Genomic DNA, 20,329 nt, shown 5'->3' on the forward strand with positions numbered 1-20,329 from the left:
ACCTTTATCAGTGTATTCTTTTTCTAGGAGGATCTCATTTCTTTGATTGCTGGTTTACATGAGTTTGCCGGTAGTATGTAATGCAGGGTTTGATTAATCGTCTTGATGCCAACCATTTTTCTCAAGAAGTGTATCTTAAGTACTAGTATGTAAGAAAACAGGAAAATATTTTGACACCTTCCCAACACTCCTTGCTGACTACTCAGTGTTTTAATTATCCTTCAGAAAGCCTCAGTAAAGCAGACATACATTACCTCTGTTTCCCCTTTCAGACCATTCAGTCGCCTGAGGTCATCCTGGAGGAGGGAGAGACAGGTGTGGTGTCCTCCGGCCCTCCGTCATCAGTGCCGTCACCCTCCCTGGCTGGCAGTTCACTAAATAACTCCTCCATCACTGCCACAGCCCTGGGAGGGCCCCTGGCACCCAGCGGCCCCCTGCCACCCCAGATGGCCCTGCTGCATCAGGCCCTGGCCCTGGGCTATCACCCCCTCCAACACTACTTTCCCCCTGGTCTCCTGGAGCAGCAGCAGCAGCAACAGCAGCAGCAGCAGACGCAGCATCCTGGAGTCACCCCACCAAAAGACCTCATGCACTTCCTGGACGTGATGAAGGCATTGCCTCCGAGTGCACGTCTGCCGCTCGCAGCTCTGGGAGGGCCGGCGGGTGTGGGGGGAACCTCTAGTCTTAGCCTAGGACTGCCTGTAGTCACGGGGACGACCTCCTCCTCCACGGCGTCCGCCAGCACCAGCCGGGAGAAGAGTGTCGGGAGTGGCATCACCTGCCATATCTGCGCTATGATCCTGCCCTCGTCGCATCACCTCGAGGAGCACATCAGGATCCACGAGGAGGAGAAGCCATACAAGTGTGACCAGTGTGGCCAGCGCTACAAGTACCAGTCGGCCTTCCAGAGGCACCAGGAGCAGAACCACACCGCCAAGCTGCCCGGTGACAAGCCCTTCCGCTGCAGCGTGTGCGGCCAGTGCTTCAAGTACCACAAGAGCTTCACCAAACATCGGTCAAACCACGACGCTCTCGACCGCATCATGAAGGCCGAGTCTGAGGAAGGGAGACTCATGCACCGGGGGATACACGAGTCCTACCTCCAGAAGCTCCTGGTTAGTGAGTCCTCCAAGAGTGAATCTGAGACCTCCGTTACCCTTAAGGAAGAGAGCATGGAGACCCAGCACCAGGAGGAGGGAGCAGAGAGGCCGTCCACGTCCAATCCCACCTCGTTCAATGCTGCCCTTCTGCACTCCACCAACCCAGAGAACGGCGTCAAGAACTACGAAGACAGAGACGATGAGGAAGAGGAAATTGAACCTGAAGGTGAGGAAGAGGATGGAGATTTTGAAGAAGAGAACAAAGGCAAGTTTGTGTACTGCGTGAAGTGCAAGTTGACATTCCGAGACGTGGCCAGCTTTGAGGAGCACTGCCGAGGGTCGACGGAATGCTCGCTCGACACCTTGCGAGAAGTCAAAGTGAGCGAGGGACCAGGTCTGTCGCGGCCCCCAAGTGTGGCGTCCTCGCCCCAGGCATCACCACGCCTCTCCCCAAGCAGTATCTCTGGACCACCTCGCTCGCCACTCCCTGCCTCCACTCCGTTGGCCATGCCCTCCCCTCCTGCTACCACAACCCCCATCGGTGGCCTTCCTCCGTCCTCTAGTGTTGCGATGAGCACCGCCACCGCCAGCACCACCAGCATCACGCCCGGCACCAGCACGCCTCCCAGCCAGAACACCCTCATCAAACTGGAGCCTCGCGGGGGTCTCATGCTCCCCCACGCTCCCCTCTCCCTGGCCCCAGACCCCAGGGGGGATGAGGAGCGGCCCTTCAAGTGTCAGTTCTGCCAGAAGGGCTTCAAGGGCCGGGAGAACCTGAAGCTGCACATCCGCACCCACACCGGGGAAAAGCCGTACAACTGTGGTGTGTGTGGGAAGGCGTTCGGCGGGCGCTCCGACATGAACCGACACCTACGCATCCACACCGGGGAGAAGCCGTACCCATGCAAGGTGTGCGGGAAGAAGTTTGCGCGGGCAGACTACCTCTCCAAGCACATCACCACACACCTGGGGGTTCCCTTCGCCAAGCCAGTGCATAGTTTGCAACAGAGTCTGCAAAATTTAGAAAATATGCAAAATCTACAAAACCTACATAAGCTACAAAATATGTCTAATGAATAATACCAAAATTGTCCCCAAATATTTAAGAAGATAAATTTTTATATATATATTTACATTCTTATAACAAATTAGTTGATACTATACGCACTGAAAGTGCCACGTCTGCTTCAAAAGCAGTAAAATCAAAGGTTTTGAACCAGTGACAGTAACTGTGTTACATGCCTAGTTTTTAAATTTAGGTATTGATATTGTTGTCATATTTCTTATTCTCAAAAGAGATTAAAATTTAAGAGTAGTCGGCGGGCGTCAGCGGGGGCCAGCGAGCCAGGGGGCACCTCAGCAGCGTTGAGTATCCTTGTGATCTAGTCACTGCCCAGTGATGCACGCAGAGCTCCACACCGCCTGCTGTGCTCACCAACATTAATATTTCAAGCCCAGTTACCACATCTTGGTCGTGCGAGTACGACTCATCTTCTCGAGGCGGCGCTGTGCTTCCCCCTCTACAAAACTGTTTTTATAGCCCAGCCGGTGAGGTGGGCCGGAGGCTTGAGCCTATAGTACAAGGTAGGTTAGTGTGGGCGTGGGTTGTATCCACTGCCCCCTGGCCCTGCTCCTCCCGTCGCCCGGCCCGCTGCACCACCTGCGTCACCTGGCCACTTCCCGGTGCAACAAGACTGCCAAAATCACCTCATGCCTACCTGCAGAGTCCATTCTCCATTCCCTCTTTTCCTTGTTCTCCCTTGAGACCCAGAGCAGTGGCAGGGGCATAGGGTTTTGAAATTACCATACCCCAAGGTCCATCTGGAGACCTGAGGTTGCTCGCCATGGTCAGTGTTAGGCAATAGCTATGTGCAGAGCCACTTGTGTATAACTATGTACTGGACTGTTTAGCCAGGGAGGTTCTCAGCCTCCTGGATTGTCGTTGTGGTCTGGCGCTGCGGAGACGCCTGGCCCTGCCGTCTGCCCCGGGGGATCACGATGGTGCTAGCATTGCATGCTCTTGACTGTCCGCCACATAGTGCTGGGGTTGTTGTTCTGCCTCAAGACATCCAGTGTGAGGGGCACAGCTGAGAGGTGTGGTGATGGCAACCCAGGAGTGGGTGGGCCGCCCCCCGTGGAGGGTGGAGGGCCGGGCTGGTGTTACTGTTAAAAGTCTGGCTCATGACACGCCGGCCGGACTCTAAACTGCTGCTCGTGATACTGTCGAGGACGTGCCCTAGAGCATTTGTATGCCGAGTGGAGAGTTGACCAAGTCAACTAAAAATGAAAGCAGAGCTTGTTTATGGCATAAGTGACTGTTGAATTTTATTTGTACCATACCACAGATGTGTCCCTAGTGTTACTGATAGACCTTAGGAGTACTGTAGGTGAGCCTAGCTCGTTAAACTGTAGTATTTAGTCCTCCACCTGTCTGTCTGTCTGTCTGTCTGTCTACCTGTCTGTGTCAGTCTGTCTCTCCCGTGTGCACCACCTGTGGCCGTAGAGGAGGCACGCGCGTCACACCCACACACTCTCCTCCTTCGCTCGGCTTCCTTGCTCTTCCTTCCTCCTTTGTTTGTGACCAACTTCCTTGTCTTTCAGTTACAATACTATGTCAGGATTGACTAGGCCACATTTTCAGCCAAACCTTATTCAAGTCCAGCCACAGTATACATATATATTTTATTGTTTGTGAGTAAAAGTCGTATTTAAGCATGTGAGTCAGCCATAAAAAATGGTTTTGATGCATCCAGCAGTGTGGATCAGAAAGGCTTTGTAGACACCCCGGTTGAATATGTTAATGTTTGGCTGAGAATGCAGCCCTTGAGAGAGTGCAAGTTTTAGTGATGTAAGGCCAGCTAAGCTGCGACTGAGGACGGCATGTTAGGAGGAGCTACACCACATGCACACCTTGTTGGTCTGTGATATTGTGAGAAGCTTGTTGGGGCCACTGCTCCCGGCAGTGGCCGCCTGCCTCTCTTGTCCAGAAGGAAAATTGTGTTAGGCCGAGAATTCTTTAGAATTCGTATGTTAATGACTGTCTGTTACCAAAATGAGTCATGTGATGACAGAGGTTGATTGTTCTTTGTAGCATTTGAAATGCTAAAGCGCTTTTTCCAGTAACTGGATAATAGTTATTTGTTTACATGACATGAGTGGCACTTCAGTTTTGTAGAATGTGGCACCACAAATCTTCAAGCACCCTCCCAATAGCAGTGACAAAACCCAGTGTAGCACCTCTTTTATTTAAACCACATACTGAGTTCATGTGAAGAGCTGAGCTGATGTATTATGTTTGCCTGTAGTGGTAAGCTGGTGATAAGTCAAGTGCCTTGTGACTTGTGATAAATTGTGGATGGAGGGGCAGACTGCCCTCTCACTTGAAAATAATAGCCAAGTTCCTGAACACATAGGGATCAATTGATGTAATAGTTTCCCGGTTTGTTAAGCTTCCTCTGCCCTGTTTTAGCGAAGGTTTCCATGAATCGTTCAGCCTATGCTTAAAGATGTCATGCTTACTTGAGGTACCCTGTTTTGATTGTTTCCCAATTTTACCCCATATAAAAATTCTGGTGCATTTGGGTGCTTGGTGCATTGGTTGTGCCACATTCAGAATGGCAATATAGAGATGTTAGTATGGAGCTGGGCGTCCACAGCCTGGCGCCACCGCATGAGCCCACTGGCTGAGGATGTAGTAGTTGTCCAGCAAGTTACTGTGTGTTGAACGGCACAAACCTGTAGCCAGTAAAGACGTGGCAAAAGTCCTCCTTCATCGTGTCATTGAATAGTCCACAACACAAGAGATGGAAGTGTAACAGCAATGCTCCTTTGTAATACAGTTTCCACAACTAAACCTTGTTATTTGAACTTTGTGTGCAGACTTGATACAGTAGAAAACAAAGTCATTCTTGTCACTGGTTGAGTACAGCAACAAGAGATGAAAGTGTGTAACATCAATGCTCTTTTGTAATACAGTTTCCACTCCAAAACTTTATCATTTGAACATTGTGTGCAAAGTTACTTCACTAGAAAAAAAAAAAAAAATCTTTATCTTATTCATAGATCATCAGGTTGAGGTGAAAGGATAGCCAAGAAACATACAACCCTATTTCATGGTCCAAAACTTAATTATCTGAACATTGTGTGCTAAGTTGATACAGTAGAGAGAAAAAAAGACAACGTTCCTCCATAGATCATCAGGTTGAGAATGAGATGAAAACAAAGAAACATTCAACCCTATTTAAATGGATGATTTCAAACTACCGTACATATTCCCAGCACAACCCAATACAGGACACGGATGACTGATGTACCGCTAAGCCTCGGCTGCACACTGAGGCTTCGAGGAACTGTTCTTGTGTGACGCTGATACCAGACACAACCTGGACGAGCCAGAGCAAAGCAAAGCAAAGCAAAGCAAAGCAAACCCTCCACAGTGACAGGAAGCTCATGTGGGTGTCCCAGGGCTGTTCCACCACCTAGGACCTGGGATATCAGTAGGACCAATTCCATGACTCATTTCTGTACAAGATATCTTCTACTATTACTACTACTACTACTGCTACACCTACGACTACTACTTCTACTGCTACTGCTACATGATTGATTTTACTACAGTTTTTAAAGGATCTATTGCCAGCATCACAGTGTATTTGTAACCTAGGTAGTGTGTGATAATGTTCCTACAGATGCCCCACTTGTCCCTATAATGGTGTACAAATTCACCTGCAGGTATGTCCTCTTGTACCTGTGGGCCACAAGCTCAAACCCATGCATTTCACCTTTCCTTTCTGTATTCATGTGGATCATTGAGTGAGGCTGCAGTCAGAGAGAGGGCTCTGTTGTGGCCATTGTGCATGCATGCGTCATCCACCAGACCAGTTGCTGCTCCCGTCTGTGTCGTAGGGTCAGTCCCTGAGCCCGATGCTTCGTCAGCGCCCAACGTATAAATCAACTCAGAGCTAGATTATGGATGCCAGATTTCCTCCTTGCCAACTTCACTCTGGCATCCAGCATTCAGTTGGTGCATTCACTCATGTCCAACACCTCAAGTTAGTTTGTTCTTCCACAAGGCACCATAGACTTCTTGCATGGTGTTAGGTGTTTTATAAAGAGCCCAACAAACTTGAGGATACAGCAGACAAATTTTCTGTAGTCTTGGGTGGGTTTTCAGAAAGCTAGCTAACAAGCTTTGGTAGTTGCTTGGTTTGGGCGTTGACAGGACCTGACGTTGGGCTGTGGAACTGTACCGCAGGCTTCAGTGACTGACGACAGCTTCTGGGACACCTGTGTGAGGCTCCAAATTAGATTACAAACAAGATCCAGCAAACCACGAGGACACAACAGTGCCTCCACCATGTGTTCAGCTCCAGCATGTGTCCGCTGTGATCCTCTGACCCCGCACCAGGTGGCACTTGGCCCGACACACACACATATATTGGGCATTGCATTTGCCACGCTGCCTCTGTGAAAACACCTTTTAATAGAAGCTTTCAATTGTAACTCTAACACAAAAATGACCCTCTCCAAGCTTTAACACTGCGTGAGGTCAGTGAAGTGGCAGGAGCCAGCCGTCAGGTGGCCTGCCAATCTTGCAGGGCATTTTGATCTCTTACGTTAATGGTAAAAATTCATAGTTGCAGTAAGAGTCCGTTAGTCTGAATTCCACGACTGAAAATCCAATAGCCTAAAACCCAATGTTCCTCCATGCGTCAGTACACTTTTGTGATGAGAGTTGCCATCTGATTGTCAAAAAATACACTTGTCAGCAGGTACAAGTGTCTAATGCTGTTAAAGTCTAATGCTGTTCAGGTTAATGGACTTTTACTGTTTTCAAAGAGTCAATCATGCAGTACAGAACACAATGTCATGCTTGTTTTCGTGACAGAGGTGGCTCATGAGATCTCAGCATCAGTTCCCGGCCCAGTGCCTCGCCTGGCAGTCCGTCGCAGGGTCACAGCGGCCAGCAGACTTGTACAATAGATAGTTAACAACCGAGGAAGTGACTCAATCAACTCACCATACTGTGCTCTGTCCCCCAACAAAAAAATATTTAGTCATTTATTCATTGAGGCTACAATAGCGCATTTTCTTAGTCCACTGAAGGTTTATAATAGTGTTTGTTGTGTATATGTAACTGAAGATGAGTATATGTGTATGTGTAATATGTATATGAAATTGTTGTAATTATTGAAAGTCATCTCACTGTGTGTATATACATTACTACTGGATGTGTGTGTGCATGTTTTTAAGCCTATGTGTATATCTACATGCACACAACTCATTTCCATTCAGAGATACATGCATAAATGTCAGCAGGATGTGTGTACTGCGTAGGTTAGTGTTTCGTCCATCTGTGCCACCTCATATTCACATCACACAATGCCGCAGGATGACCGTACTTATGGTGGGCAGAACATTGAGTCACCTCCGCCTGCACTCCCCCCTCTCCCCCAATAGTTGTAGCTGCGTGTCTAGTGTTACTACGAGGCCGTGTGTGTGTGCGTGTGTGTGTGTGTATGTGTGTGTGGGTCCCTGGTGGCTCGCGCCCATCAGTGTGCTCACAACAATGTGTCAACTCTTCTCATGTTGCTTCAGTGACCTCGTATTCAGTTTATATTTCTTATTTTTTTTACCAATTTTTGTAAAGCACCAATTTTCAGATATTTGATTCTCAGATTTTGTAGCAACATACTACTACTACTACTACTACTACTACCACTACTACTACTACTACTACAATTTTTATATATTTTTTTTAGTGTACGTGTAGCCGGCAAGACTATTTGGAAGTTAAGTGTCTGGTAGGACAGCAACTATATTTATAATAATAATAATAATAATAATAGTTAATAATAATAACAATAATAATTAATAGCCAAGTCAGTGTTAAATAAATTTGCTTTCAGCTAAGAGTTGATTCACAGCTCCTTTAATTTTTCAAGTGTCCTGAATCTTAATGAACCTAATCACGTACATAGTGTGAAGTGCCGTGCAGTGTTGTAAGAATCTTCGAGGATCAACGGGAGAGAATAAGCTCGAGTGTTCAACGTTTGCCGTACTTTGAACTCTGGTGCAAAACAGCGAGACGTGTGAAGAAGGTCCTGAGCGCAGGCTTCAAGACGGCACTGATTCAACTAGGGTGTGTCCGCCACTCTGTACATGCCATACCAATTAGTACTCACAGCAGAGAAAAAATTCCTAAGAAACTTGAGCCGAGAACAGAAAATTACCTATCGTCAAAGTGAATATGATTAGCATTCCTCGTGTAAAAGTCAACCTCTCCAGAAAAGTAACGTTAATGAGTGTTCTTTATTCTGACAGTTACTCATTTTAACACAGTCTATATATTGGTAAAAATCATGCCTTCCCCTAAATTGCCAAGTGTAGAATAAATTTAAGCCCTCAAAGAAGTAAATATTATGCAGTTTTCAATTTTAATACAACATATATTTGTATAGAAACCATTCATCCTCCCACAATGCTAAATTTCTTTATTATTGAATGGTTTGTACCCCAGAAGATTGGTATCCACATATAATTAAGCAAAACAATTCTCTCAAAAATTTGTATTGAAGGTTAGACTTTGACTTGCTTTCCTATGGTGCCTCGGCTTGTTTCCATAGAAGTTTTCTCCTGCTGTAAGTGGTGGCTGGATGAGTGTGTCTGTGCTGATGGACATCCCCTCCCTAGCCAGTCCCCCATACATACATAGGTCCATGTAATATACGGTGTTTAGTATGTTATTTATTCAACTTTTGTAAGGTGGTATGATAAATTTGTGTTGTTGCTAGACCTGCCGCTGCTCACGAGCCGTATCGGGTGCGGACAAAGGCTGTGTTCCAAGTGGTGTGGGCTGCACCGTGCACTCTGGGCAGGACCTCCGAGGACACTGTTTGGTCAGTCAACGCAGATCTTTGCAAGTCCCGTGCAGAGCGGTCTGACAGCCAGCTCAGACCTTGGATTCATGAGATGTCATTACATGATGCTTTTTAGGAAAACTATAATAAATCATCATGCAATATTTTGAACCTATCTAGCATTAATGATTTTCTGCAATATTGCTAATCTTTTTGAAATACTTTCTAAATTAACAAATAGTTTGATAAATAAGGGACAATAATCATGCATTTTATCTGTCACCGGTGCCTGATAAGAAATTTCTAACCATTAATATATTTTTTGCAATACTTTACAAATGTCTTTAAGAAAATAATCATGCGATGATGTCCCGTGGGCCCAAGAGCCGAGACAGCTGGAGGACCGCCGCACCGGCTTGGATCTTTGTATGTAGCTTTGTTATCGTCAGCCCAGAGTCCATGAGTGTGAGTCTTTCTGTCACAGTTGATGGAGTGTTACAGTTGCTGCCAGACTCTTAATTATGTATTTATTGCCAGTGATCTTGGCGCTAATTGTATGTTGCTTATATAAAAAGACAAATTATTGTAACAAACACTCTGTTGTATGTGAACATAGACACCAGACTTTACCTCACTGTTATCCCTGTAATGGAGGCCAGTTCATACCTAACTAATTGGACCGACTGCAGTATTTTAGTTCATTCTGCCTATTAGTTAACAAGGAAATACATTTGTTAGTTTGAAAGATAACCACTTGCCAATTAGTTAACAAAGAAATAAGTTTGTCTGCTGATCTAATTTAAAGGAAATACATTTGTTTATTATCTAAAGAAATACATTTACATTTGTTCATTTGTAAAGATATGTTTGTCTTGGTTTGAAAAAGAAATACATTTGTCTCAGTTTAAGAAGAATGCAATTGTCTTTTAGTTTAAAACACAAATACATTTGTATTAATTTACAAAGTACATTTTTTTCTTTTTGGTAAACAGTTGTGCAGTAGTGCAGAAAAACAAGGGGTTTTGTCAAGAAGTCTTATGACAGATTGGCTTGGCCCACAGTGTTATGGACTTGCTCAGCATGAGAATATAGTGTTGTTGATACCTATGCAGAAGGATGAGGATTCTCATCTGCAAGTTGCTTGTGCTCTCAGTCTTATTGTATGACCATAAGACAGGGACACTAAATAGTGACTTAGAGATGGATTGATGTCTTTGGTAATAAGTGTCTACATAGAATCATGGGGTATTGCTGAAATGACTTTGGCGATTATTCCAGGAGACTGAGTTGAGGTCTATTACCTGCATAGTCCACAAATGCTATCTCTTGGCTATACAGTCATGTGGCTCATTACCCAAAAGCCAACTCTACTCACCAGGTTGTTTCTGTATGAGACTATCCGAGTGGAGTAGGCCAAGGGGATGCCCACAGAGTTCATGGCTTGAGTAAGTCAATGGATTCTGCCATGAGGAAGGGGCCCGCATGGAGGCTTGCTTAGAGGGATCTCCAGGGTTGGCGTTGTAGGGTGGGCGAGGTGACACTCCCCCTGTGGTATGCCTCCATTGATTGATTGGCTGTAATATATATAAGGTTGGGTACTGAGATTTGAGCGACAAGTTTCTTTTACAAGAATTGGACTGGTTTTTTTTTTTTTTTTTTTTTTTTTTTTTTTTTTTACATATATATTTACCCAGCAGCAGCACACCTTAAGTTGAAATTCTGCCAACTGATTATTATTTTGTGCTAACGTGGAAACATTCATGTACTTGATGGATTATGTGAATACTGAGTTTGAAGATGTAATGAGTTATGTCGATTGATTTCTGGGATACTTTTAATTATGTAAACTGAGTTCAGTTCAGTTTTATGGCAGAGTACATTTTCCCAGTTGAGTTTCAAGATGTCTAGAATTTTGGTCATTTCAAATCAAAAAGTTTTGCCCAAGTTTTAAGATGAAACATGTTTCATCGTATGGGTTTGAAGACTAAAGTGTTTAGTCCCAGTTTCAAGATGTGTTTCTTCGGTTGAGTTTCAAGACATAATGAGTTTGGGGTTGGGTGCTATTTCTTACCTACCACTCCAATTAGTGCTCACAACAGAAAGAATTTACTCTGGAAATAACTGAGTTGAGAAATATTACCAAAATACAGTGATCAGCATTCTTTAGTTGATTACTAAGGAAAAGAAAAACTGGACATGACCTTGAACATGAAAAAATTAAACCACCAAAATACAAATCAGTAAGCAATCTAAATTCTGACAAAGCTCATTTTTATACTCTATCTCAGTCTTCCGAGTACGTTCTTTTCCGTATACGACGAGGACTTATCAGAATGGAGCAAAGGTACGAATGGGCGACCCAAACCCTTTGTTGACCTTTAGTTCCAACGGACCCGACAGACGTTTGGTAAGAAGCTTCAAGTTCCTATTAATGGCTGGGTTGATTGTGCGCACCGCTACCAACAAACATATAAACAAACAAACTCCCGTACTCAAGACGTGTTGTTATGGGAGGAAGAGTTTTGTAGTTTTAATTATTTTTGTATTTTCCTGATGTACTTACGCTAGACTGCAGCTCCATGTTACTAGGCCCCGAAAGCCTCCTCCGCTCCCCTGTGACCTGATACACCGCCACAAAGACTTGATGTGTGCAGAGCTGAAGTCCATGAGTAAAGTGTCGATACATAGGTTTGGATTCCACTTAGTAATGTGTTCATGCAGTTTTGGATTTCATGAGTACTTTGGTTTTATGGTTTTGAATTGCAAGTCCATGAGCAAAGTGTCAAGACATGGTTTGGATTCCATTTGTAACTTGTTCATGCAGTTTGGGATTTCACGAGTACTTTGGTTACGTCGTTTTGAATTGTATGAAGGAAATTTTGGTGATGTGGTTTTGATTTGCATGACCATGAGTAAAGTGTCAGTATAGAGGTTTGGATTCCATTTAGTAACTTGATTGTGCAGTTTGGGATTTCATGAGTACTTTGGTTATGTCGTTTTGAATTGCATGAAGGAAACTTTGGTGATATCGTTTTGTAATGCATGAAGGAAGTCGCATCTAGTTTTGCTTTCCTCTTATTTGAATTCCATGATTGAAGTGTCTTACAGATCTTAATTCTCTTGGTAATCTGGCAATGTAGTTTTGAATTCCATGAGTAACATTTCTGTACAGTTTTGAAATCCATGAATAACTTGTTTATATGTTTTTTTTGGTTCCATGAAAACTTGTCAGTACAGTTTTTGATTCCCGTCAGTAAAGTGTCGGTTTAGTTATTATTCTCTCGGCAGGATAACTCTTTATTTTATGTAGCCAGTGACGTGAAGGTGGAAGCAGACATGTTAACTAAAGACCTTCATGGCAATTTTACTGATACGTTGTCAATACAGTTTTCTTTACACGATTACTCTTTGCTTTGTGTGTTTATTTCTTAGCAGCATCACTTCAGTTCTCGTTCCCAGCCAGTTATTTGTGAGGGTGTCAGCAGACTTGTTAACTAAGAAAATGGCAATTCTACTGATGTCAACGTGTTTTCTTTTTTACAACAGGATCAGTCTTATCATTTATCATAGCCAGTGATTTGTGAGGACGTAGGCAGACTTATTTACCACAAAAAGGAGAGACCGTCATGGCAATCCTACAGATGTTGACGTGTTTTCTGTGTTTTCTCTTTCGCCGCAGGATTACTTTTTACTGTTCCGTTTATTTCTTTTCAGCAGGATCACTCATGAGTTTCTGTTCGTAGCCAGTAATTTGTGAGGGTGTAGGCAGACTTGTTAACTAAAAAACCGTCATGGCAATTCTACTGTTCATCGTCAGGTCGCCAACAACAAAGGATGTTCCTACATGGTACACTTTAGTGTGACTAAAAAGTGCCTCTTCTCCATACTTTTCAAGTATTAATAAAGGCATCTTGTACACCTAACCCGGGACTCTTTCCTTCAACCTTCACCTGGGAGAGAGAGAGAGAGAGAGAGAGAGAGAGAGAGAGAGAGAGAGAGAGAGAGAGAGAGAGAGAGAGAGAGAGAGATTTTCCTGCCTCGCATTCTTACATCACCTGTACTTGTCTTGTCAGCCGCCTCTTCCGGTTCACAGATTCCTGGGCCGTGGCTGCAATAGAAGAAAAAAATAGCTCTTCATGTCACCATCATGGATTGTGCGTGTGTGCGTGTGTGTGTGTGTGTGTGTGTAATATATAGTCTTACATGACTCGTCTATATTCTAAGGTTTCCCCGGGTACTGATTTAATACATGGCCCATTAATGTCTTCCTTTTCCAACATTTTGCATATTTTAATGATTTTTATGTAATTTCTACTATTTTATATTTCTTTAAAGTTGAGGTCAATTAAAATCTGTGTTTGTATCTCTATCTGTCTAAATCTATTTACCACTGCGGGCATGTTCTTTATTGTTTTAAATTTTTCTCTCCCTTTATATTTGACGCCGGGCAAACGTGCCTTTTTTCTCTGCCTTTTTTTCTGGCCCCGTTCAAGGTGACCTTCCCTCGCGTGTGGATGACAAAGAAACACAAGAAACTGCGTAAAAAATAAAAATAAAAAGTGTACTGACTTAAGGCCGGTGTTCGTTGTCTTAGAATCCGTGAGTGTTGAAGTCTCTGTCGTCTGTAGAGTGGCGACGCGGAAGTGAAGAACAAAAGTTATTAGAACCAGAACATATATAAGCTAAGGGGAAGAGAAGAGAACTATGCAGGGAAGAACAGGGTGTAAGGATGAGAGGGAGACGAAGGGGTGAATATATAGTGTAAAGAAAAGAGAATGTGGGAAGACGAGAAATGAGAATGGAAATTTATAGTGAAAGGATTGCGTAAAGGAAAACATGTTAGGCAAGACAGATGGTACGTACACGTGAGAAGACTGTGTTAGCGGACAAATAATGAGAACTAACGCACGGTAAAAGGAACGGATGAAGACTGAGGAAGAGGTGGATGGATTGCGTAAAGGAAAAACATGAGAGACAAGACTGAAATGTTATGTAGCAAACTTGATTATAAGAGATGAATGTGTTAGAAGACAAAATAATGAAAATGGACGGCGTGGGAGGCTGAGGAAGAGGTGGATGGTTTGTGTAAAGGAAGCCATGGGAAACAACATCAGTGAACAAGTAATACAAAACAGACCACAATGGAGGAGACGAAAACACAACAGCGGCCTTACTTAACTCTAGATCATATAGTTTTACAGTAAAGGAGGCAGCTGTAAGGGCAAAAATAAAGCTTTAAACAGGAAGATAAGTTAAAAATACACTAGCCAAAGCACCTCACGTAGTTCTGAAAGCCTCTGGAGCGGAGGAACAAAGGAAGTAGGTATGCATTAGTAAAAAGCTTATGGAAACAACAACACCAGCGCTAGTAAGTTTCTTTTGTTGCCCCGGGTTGCTCAGGCAAGACAGGTGATTGCGGTCGCGGGCGGACGAGCGAGCGGGAGAAAAGAATATAGAAAAAAGTACTCGCGCGCACACACCTATCACAAGAAACAAGGATATGAACCGCGTCCAGGAGGAAAGGGCAAGGCGAGAGGAGAAAAATGGGAAGGAAAAGGGAATAGATGGTAAAGTAGATAGGGCAAGGAGAAATAGGGGAAGGAAGAGACATTTTTGGACAGTACGGCGAAGGAAGAAATATGGAAAATGAAGGGAATAAATGGAAGCATAGGACAGAACAAGGTAAAAGATGGAAGATGAAAAAGGAAAGGAAGAAAATGAAAGTTTAGGACAGACATGAGAAAAAAAGGAAGACTGAAAAAGAAGGGAAATATAAAAGGTATATAGCAGAGGAAGAAAAAAAAAAGGAAAGTGCGGAAAGAATGTGAAGAAAGTTGAAGTATAGGATAGACCAAGGCAAAAGAGGAAAGATGGAAGAGGAAGGGAGGAAATAAGAGTGTTTAGATAAGACAGGACAAGGCGAAAGAAGAAAAAACGATTAAGTCTTAGGTGAAAACACTGCTCGCTGGTCTGGGGAGAGACAGACCAAAAGACATAGGGAAAGAAATGGAAGGTAGAGACCAAGGTAAAGATGACCTACGTAAATAGTGAAAAAATGAGGTAAAGAGAAGAGGGTGGAAAAAGAATGGGAAGGTGTGGAGGCATATTACATTAAGTAGGAAAACGGAATATACATGTAAGGAAGAGATGAAAAATTGCTGTAAGTGTCGTAGAGAGAGAAGGGGAGAAAAAGAACAACATGCAGGACAAAGGGAAAAGACAGAACTGGAGGTGCAAGGAAGAGGGTTAAACAAAAAGGGAAAATGAACAAAATTACAGCACAGGACAGAGGGATAACAGATTTCAGAGATAGAGAGAACAGATAAAATAACCAGACAAGGAGTGGGAGAGGAAAAAAAGAGCTACGAAGAAAGAAAAAAATAAGGTTCCGGGTTCAAAATACCGGAACCTTCTCAGAAAAAAAGTAAAAGGGGAAAAGGATTAAAAGTATAAAAAAAGGAAAAAAAAAGTTAAGTAGAGGTAAAAACAAGATAAGTTCGAGTTTCTAAATAGCGAAACTTTTCACTATTTAACTAACTGTGTCTCCTTGGTATCTGCGTTTTAAGAGGATCAGAAACCTTATTACGTCGGTTGACATTCACAGCAGAGGTTTCAATATCTCGCTCTTATGTCCAACTCGAAAATATGAATCTTAACTGTCTCATTCTTAGTCTTGATTTTGTTACCTATATTTTTTCATGCTTCCAATTGCTATAAAAGTTAGTCTCTTTAGTGATTTAAGAGAAACGAGAGAATCGATAGGGTGAAAATGATTCGTCTTCTAATTTCAAGTATCTAAGCTTTATGATGTTTGTAATTGCTAAAAAAAGTTAATCTGAAAGTAATATCAAACTGACGGTAATAATTGCTAAGGTGATTCTCCTCATTTAACTCTTTAAGTAAGGCGATGTTCCCAGGTAAGGTAGTATTTGTAACTGATATAAAAGGGAGTATCAAAGTAATATTGAAATAAAGATAATAATTGTACGAGTGATTCTCCTCATTTTAAGTCTTCAAGTGTGGTAACGTTTAAGGGTTAGGTAATATTTGAAATTGACATAAAAGTTAGTATCAAAGTAATATTAAGGTGAACGCAAGAGTGGGTGCGAGTGATTCTCCTTCTTTTTAAATCTTCAAGTAAGGTGAAGTTTGTGAGCAAGCTAATATTTATAATTTCTATAAAAATCAAACATGAGTACGAATGATTCTCCTTATCTCTAAGTCTTCAAGCAAGGTGTTGTTTGCAAGTAAGGCAATGTAGTCGGGTGGCCGGGGATCGATCCTCCCAGGGGTTCTGTGTCCCTGCCCAGGGCTAGCAGTCAGCCCAGCCCCTGACCTGGGTTGGTTGGGGTGAGGAGCTTCAATTTCTCCCCGTAATAAGACTAAGGACCTGCCTATGCTCTTCACCAGTTGTTGTCTTTATCATTATTGTTATTATTGTTACTAATTCTTCTCCTTCTTCTTCTTTTTCTTCTTCTTCTTCTTCTTCTTCTTCTTCTTCTTCTTCTTCTTCTTCTTCTTCTTCTTATTATTATTATTATTATTATTATTATTATTATTATTATTATTATGATGATGATGATGATGATGATGATGATGATGATGTTGTTGTTGTTGTTGTTGTTGTTGTGGTGGTGGTGGTGGTGGTGGTGGTGGTGGTCCAAAACTCTGACACGCTCTGTTGACTTCCTGCTTTTTTTTTATAGGAAACTGCGTTTATATATATTTTTCGTTTATTGCGTTCTTGATCTTTTTATTATTGTGATTTTCTAGTGTGTGTGTTTCTCTCTCTCTCTCTCTCTCTCTCTCTCTCTCTCTCTCTCTCTCTCTCATTATACAATTCTTTTTCTCACTTTTTTGGATAAATTTTAAGAGTACGCAACAGCTTCGTCTGATACGCCATTCCGGACACACACACACACACACACACACACACACACACCATTAATTTCTCCCCGACACACACAGGGAACCCAACCATCACACATATATATATATTTTTTTCCCACTCATGACCGTTTTTTCTCTCGCTGTCGTGAGGATGGAGTCTCTGACCTTCATAAGAAAAGAAAAAAAGACTAAATAAAACCACAAAGTAAAAAATAAGGGAAAAACAAGCTCCACAAAAAGTATACCCCAAACCCACCAATCTTGCGCCTCGAACCGCCTTCAAACTCCTTTTTTCACTATGATTTACAAAGCGAGGTGGGCGGAGCGAGGCGAACTCAACCGCAATATAAGGAGTGAGAAACCAAGGGTTGTGAGCTTGTGGGACAGCGAACAGGGACGATACGGGAGCCTTTGCATTCAATATCTGACACCAAAACTTTAAATTCAATCCTCTACAAGACTCTGTTGCTGCCTGTGTCCTTTCCCTGGTGCCAAGACTTCTAGACCAACTTACCACCAACCGTCACCTCCAGTCAACACCATGAAGGTTGTGTTGGCGTTCCTTGGTGTGGCGGTGGCGCTCGGGTCGGCGAAGGCACAGACCGACGTCATCGACCCTCTGGAGTGTTCCCAGGAGGAGTACCTCGAGGCCCTGCGGATGGTGCCTCGCGGGCTGAGCATCTTCTACAAGCCGCTGCTGACCAAAAACTTCAACGAGCTCCGCAACACGCTGACCGACGAGAACACTGTGAGGTGGCACGTGGACTGCATCCTGTACGACAAGGCGTGCACCAGCCTCGGCAAGGCCATGCAGTGTGAGTAGATGCCTTCCGTTCTGTAGCCTTTGTGCGTGACTTGTGTGATAGGCAGAAGCTGTTGATTCAGACGAGGTGTTCTGATTTTTTTTTTCCCCTTCAGACCTTTCTCTTCCAGTAGAGCTTTTTTTCCTAACCTATTTTCCCTTTGATCTTTTATTTCTTTAGACCTCTTTCCTATAGACCTTTTTATTTTTATTTTTTAGGTCTTTTTCTGTACTTTTTTTCCCATAGACCTTTTTATTTCTCTAGACTTTTTTTCCTTTCGATTTTTACCCTTTTTCCTTTGGACCTTTTTTCTGTAGATCTTTTTCCCTTCAGACCTCTTTTCCTTTAGACCTTTTTTCCTTTATTCCTTTTTCCTTTAGACTTTTCTTTAGACCTTTTTTCATTTCTTTAGACCTTTTTCTTTAGACCATTTTTTTTTATATCTGTAGACTTTTTTTTTCTCCTTTAGACCTTTAGATTATTTTCCTAATGACTTTCTTTTCTCCTTTAAAGCAGATGTTCTTGTTCCTTAACCTTGTAACTTAGTCCTCAAGCTTCATAACATGCAATCTTCACTTCACACACGTACTCAGGCATGTCACTTTTGTCCTTGTACTCCGTAAACGTACACTCCACACCTCAGATACGTATTCAGGATTGTCCCTTTTGCTTCATAAACTTTACTCTTCGCCTCCCTAGTGTTCAAATACCTCACCGTCGTCCTCTTTCCAGTCTTCGTGACGAGCCAGAGCGCCGGGCAGCCGTGCAGGTCATGCGAAACCATCTGCCTGCGCCGCCGCCTGAATGTCATGCTTAAGGAGATCCACTGCCTGTACCCGGCGATCTCCGAGGAGGTGAAGCAGTACTTCCTCCGCAGGGACAAGGTGGACGTGGTCGCCTTCTACCTCGGCAGCAACCCGACGTGTTAAAAGGACATGGACAAGATCTTAGAGGCCAAAGGGAGAAAGGGGACGTCGTTTCTTTTTACTTTGGCAAAACCACCTGGCATATTTGATGGACACGAACAAGCTCTTAGAGGAGACGAAACTACTTACCGTCCAGGGAGGTGGGCATCATTTCTCTCTAGAGGAGGCGGTGGCTGAGTGGTCAGTGTGCTGGTGTGGTGAGCCTGAGGACCTAAGTTCGAGTCCTACCGAAGAACGCTGACCATTTTCAACTATCGCCGAGTGGCGGCAGACTACCCACATGCCGCCCAGATCTTCGATCAGCCCTAATTTCAGCGACTTCGCTCAAGTGGAGCACCGGGGGGTGGCATGGGCCAAGCAAGAGTCATACATCACGGCAGCCACTATAAATATAATTCGCCTGCGCCACTAACGGGCTGGGGTCGTCCAAGAGGCCCTTCAAGAGAGCCTACCGGCGCTATATGGCAGCACCTAAAAAAGTCTACTTTGGTAACAACCCGGCATGTTAGAGGACCACGGACAAAATCTCAAGAGGAGAAGCTCCTTACAGCGATTGGGCAAGCTCTGAAGTCCAACACAGTGTCTTTGTAAGAACCCAAACCAAACCATAGATTCCATAATTGTCAGGTTTTCGACTCAACACCCGATGCTAAAGAGATTTCCTGTACAATTTACTCGAAGCTCTTACCTTCTCTATCAACACCTAACAAACTTATGAACGTATGTCGAACTGTGGAACTGCCGTCATTTGTCCTTCGAAATAACCGGACCCCTGACTGAGACGAACCCATGGCAAAGACTGCCTCCCAGACCCTCGGCTGAACTGAAGCTTTCACCCTGAACAAGACCACCACCACTACCGACCACCCTTCATCCATTCCTTTGAAGCTAACACTATGTAAGGCACAGAGTACTAACCACACACACGCACACACATAACCCCCCCCCCCACACACACACACACACAAACGCACACACACACACACACACACACATCCTCATACATTCGCCCGTCCAGCCTCACGCCCTTATCAAGACGGCTGCCAGTATCTACCACATTTACCCATATTTTTTTTTAGGCTAACCCCTTATAAAAAAAACCTTCCCCCTCTCTCCAGTAGGTACCCACACGCACTTCAGACTCCCACCACTACTGGCCCCTCACTACCCCGGCCCAGTGGTCAACATGTAGTAAAGCACTGATGACCAATTCCATCCTACCCCCACACGTTGGTACACCTAAACTTCCACCCAAAGACAAATTTACACCCACAGCCACACAGTAACGAGCCTGTACTTTAAATCTACGACAGCATTACAAGTTATACAAGATAACTGTCGCTTGTAATTATATACTCTATTTCACCTCCGGTGACACCAAATATGAAGAAACTTGGTAAAATATGGAAGCGGTATCGAGTGCCTGCTCTCAAACAGGTTTTGCCCAACAGCCATCGGGTCAGCTGTAACCAATCACCAGAGCGGCTGTGCTCCCCCTAAATCATCTATAGGGAGGGACTTCTCGCCTGATGTGTTGTCACCCGAGGTGGAATAGTACTTTTGGGAACTTTTGTACACTGTAGTGAAGAGAATACAAATAAAATTAAGCAAAATAAAGAGATTTTATTAGTACAATGCCAGCTAAAGGTCTTCCCCAATCCTCCGCCTGTTTCTGATGTTTATTGACCTTCAATCCCACTCCAGCAAAGACCAAAATTTAGTCCTTTGTTTTGTTTGCCCAGACTGGAATT

At 43.7% G+C, this 20,329-nt stretch overlaps 2 protein-coding genes across 7 annotated transcripts in view; both read left to right on the forward strand.

The window, feature by feature from the left end:
- The window catches only part of LOC127002057 (protein tramtrack, beta isoform-like), a 36,608-nt gene extending 23,726 nt beyond the window's left edge, over nt 1-12,882 (forward strand). For all 6 annotated transcript variants that reach the window (XM_050867432.1, XM_050867427.1, XM_050867429.1 and 3 more), the window contains one exon: nt 273-12,882. In XM_050867432.1, coding sequence (XP_050723389.1) covers nt 273-2,180 — 1,908 coding nt within the window. In that variant the 3' untranslated portion in view covers nt 2,181-12,882. The remainder of the gene's footprint in view (nt 1-272) is intronic.
- A 4,340-nt stretch (nt 12,883-17,222) lies between these two features.
- Nucleotides 17,223-20,195, forward strand: LOC127002060 (uncharacterized). Its single transcript, XM_050867437.1, has 2 exons — nt 17,223-17,664; nt 18,385-20,195. Exons 1-2 carry the CDS (start codon nt 17,391-17,393, stop codon nt 18,579-18,581), a joined length of 471 nt encoding a protein of 156 aa, XP_050723394.1. The 5' UTR covers nt 17,223-17,390; the 3' UTR covers nt 18,582-20,195.
- The last annotated feature ends 134 nt before the right edge of the window (nt 20,196-20,329 follow it).

The sequence above is a fragment of the Eriocheir sinensis genome, chromosome 22, assembly GCF_024679095.1.
Source record: "Eriocheir sinensis breed Jianghai 21 chromosome 22, ASM2467909v1, whole genome shotgun sequence".
In the NCBI taxonomy this organism is placed as follows: Eukaryota; Metazoa; Arthropoda; class Malacostraca; order Decapoda; family Varunidae; genus Eriocheir; species Eriocheir sinensis.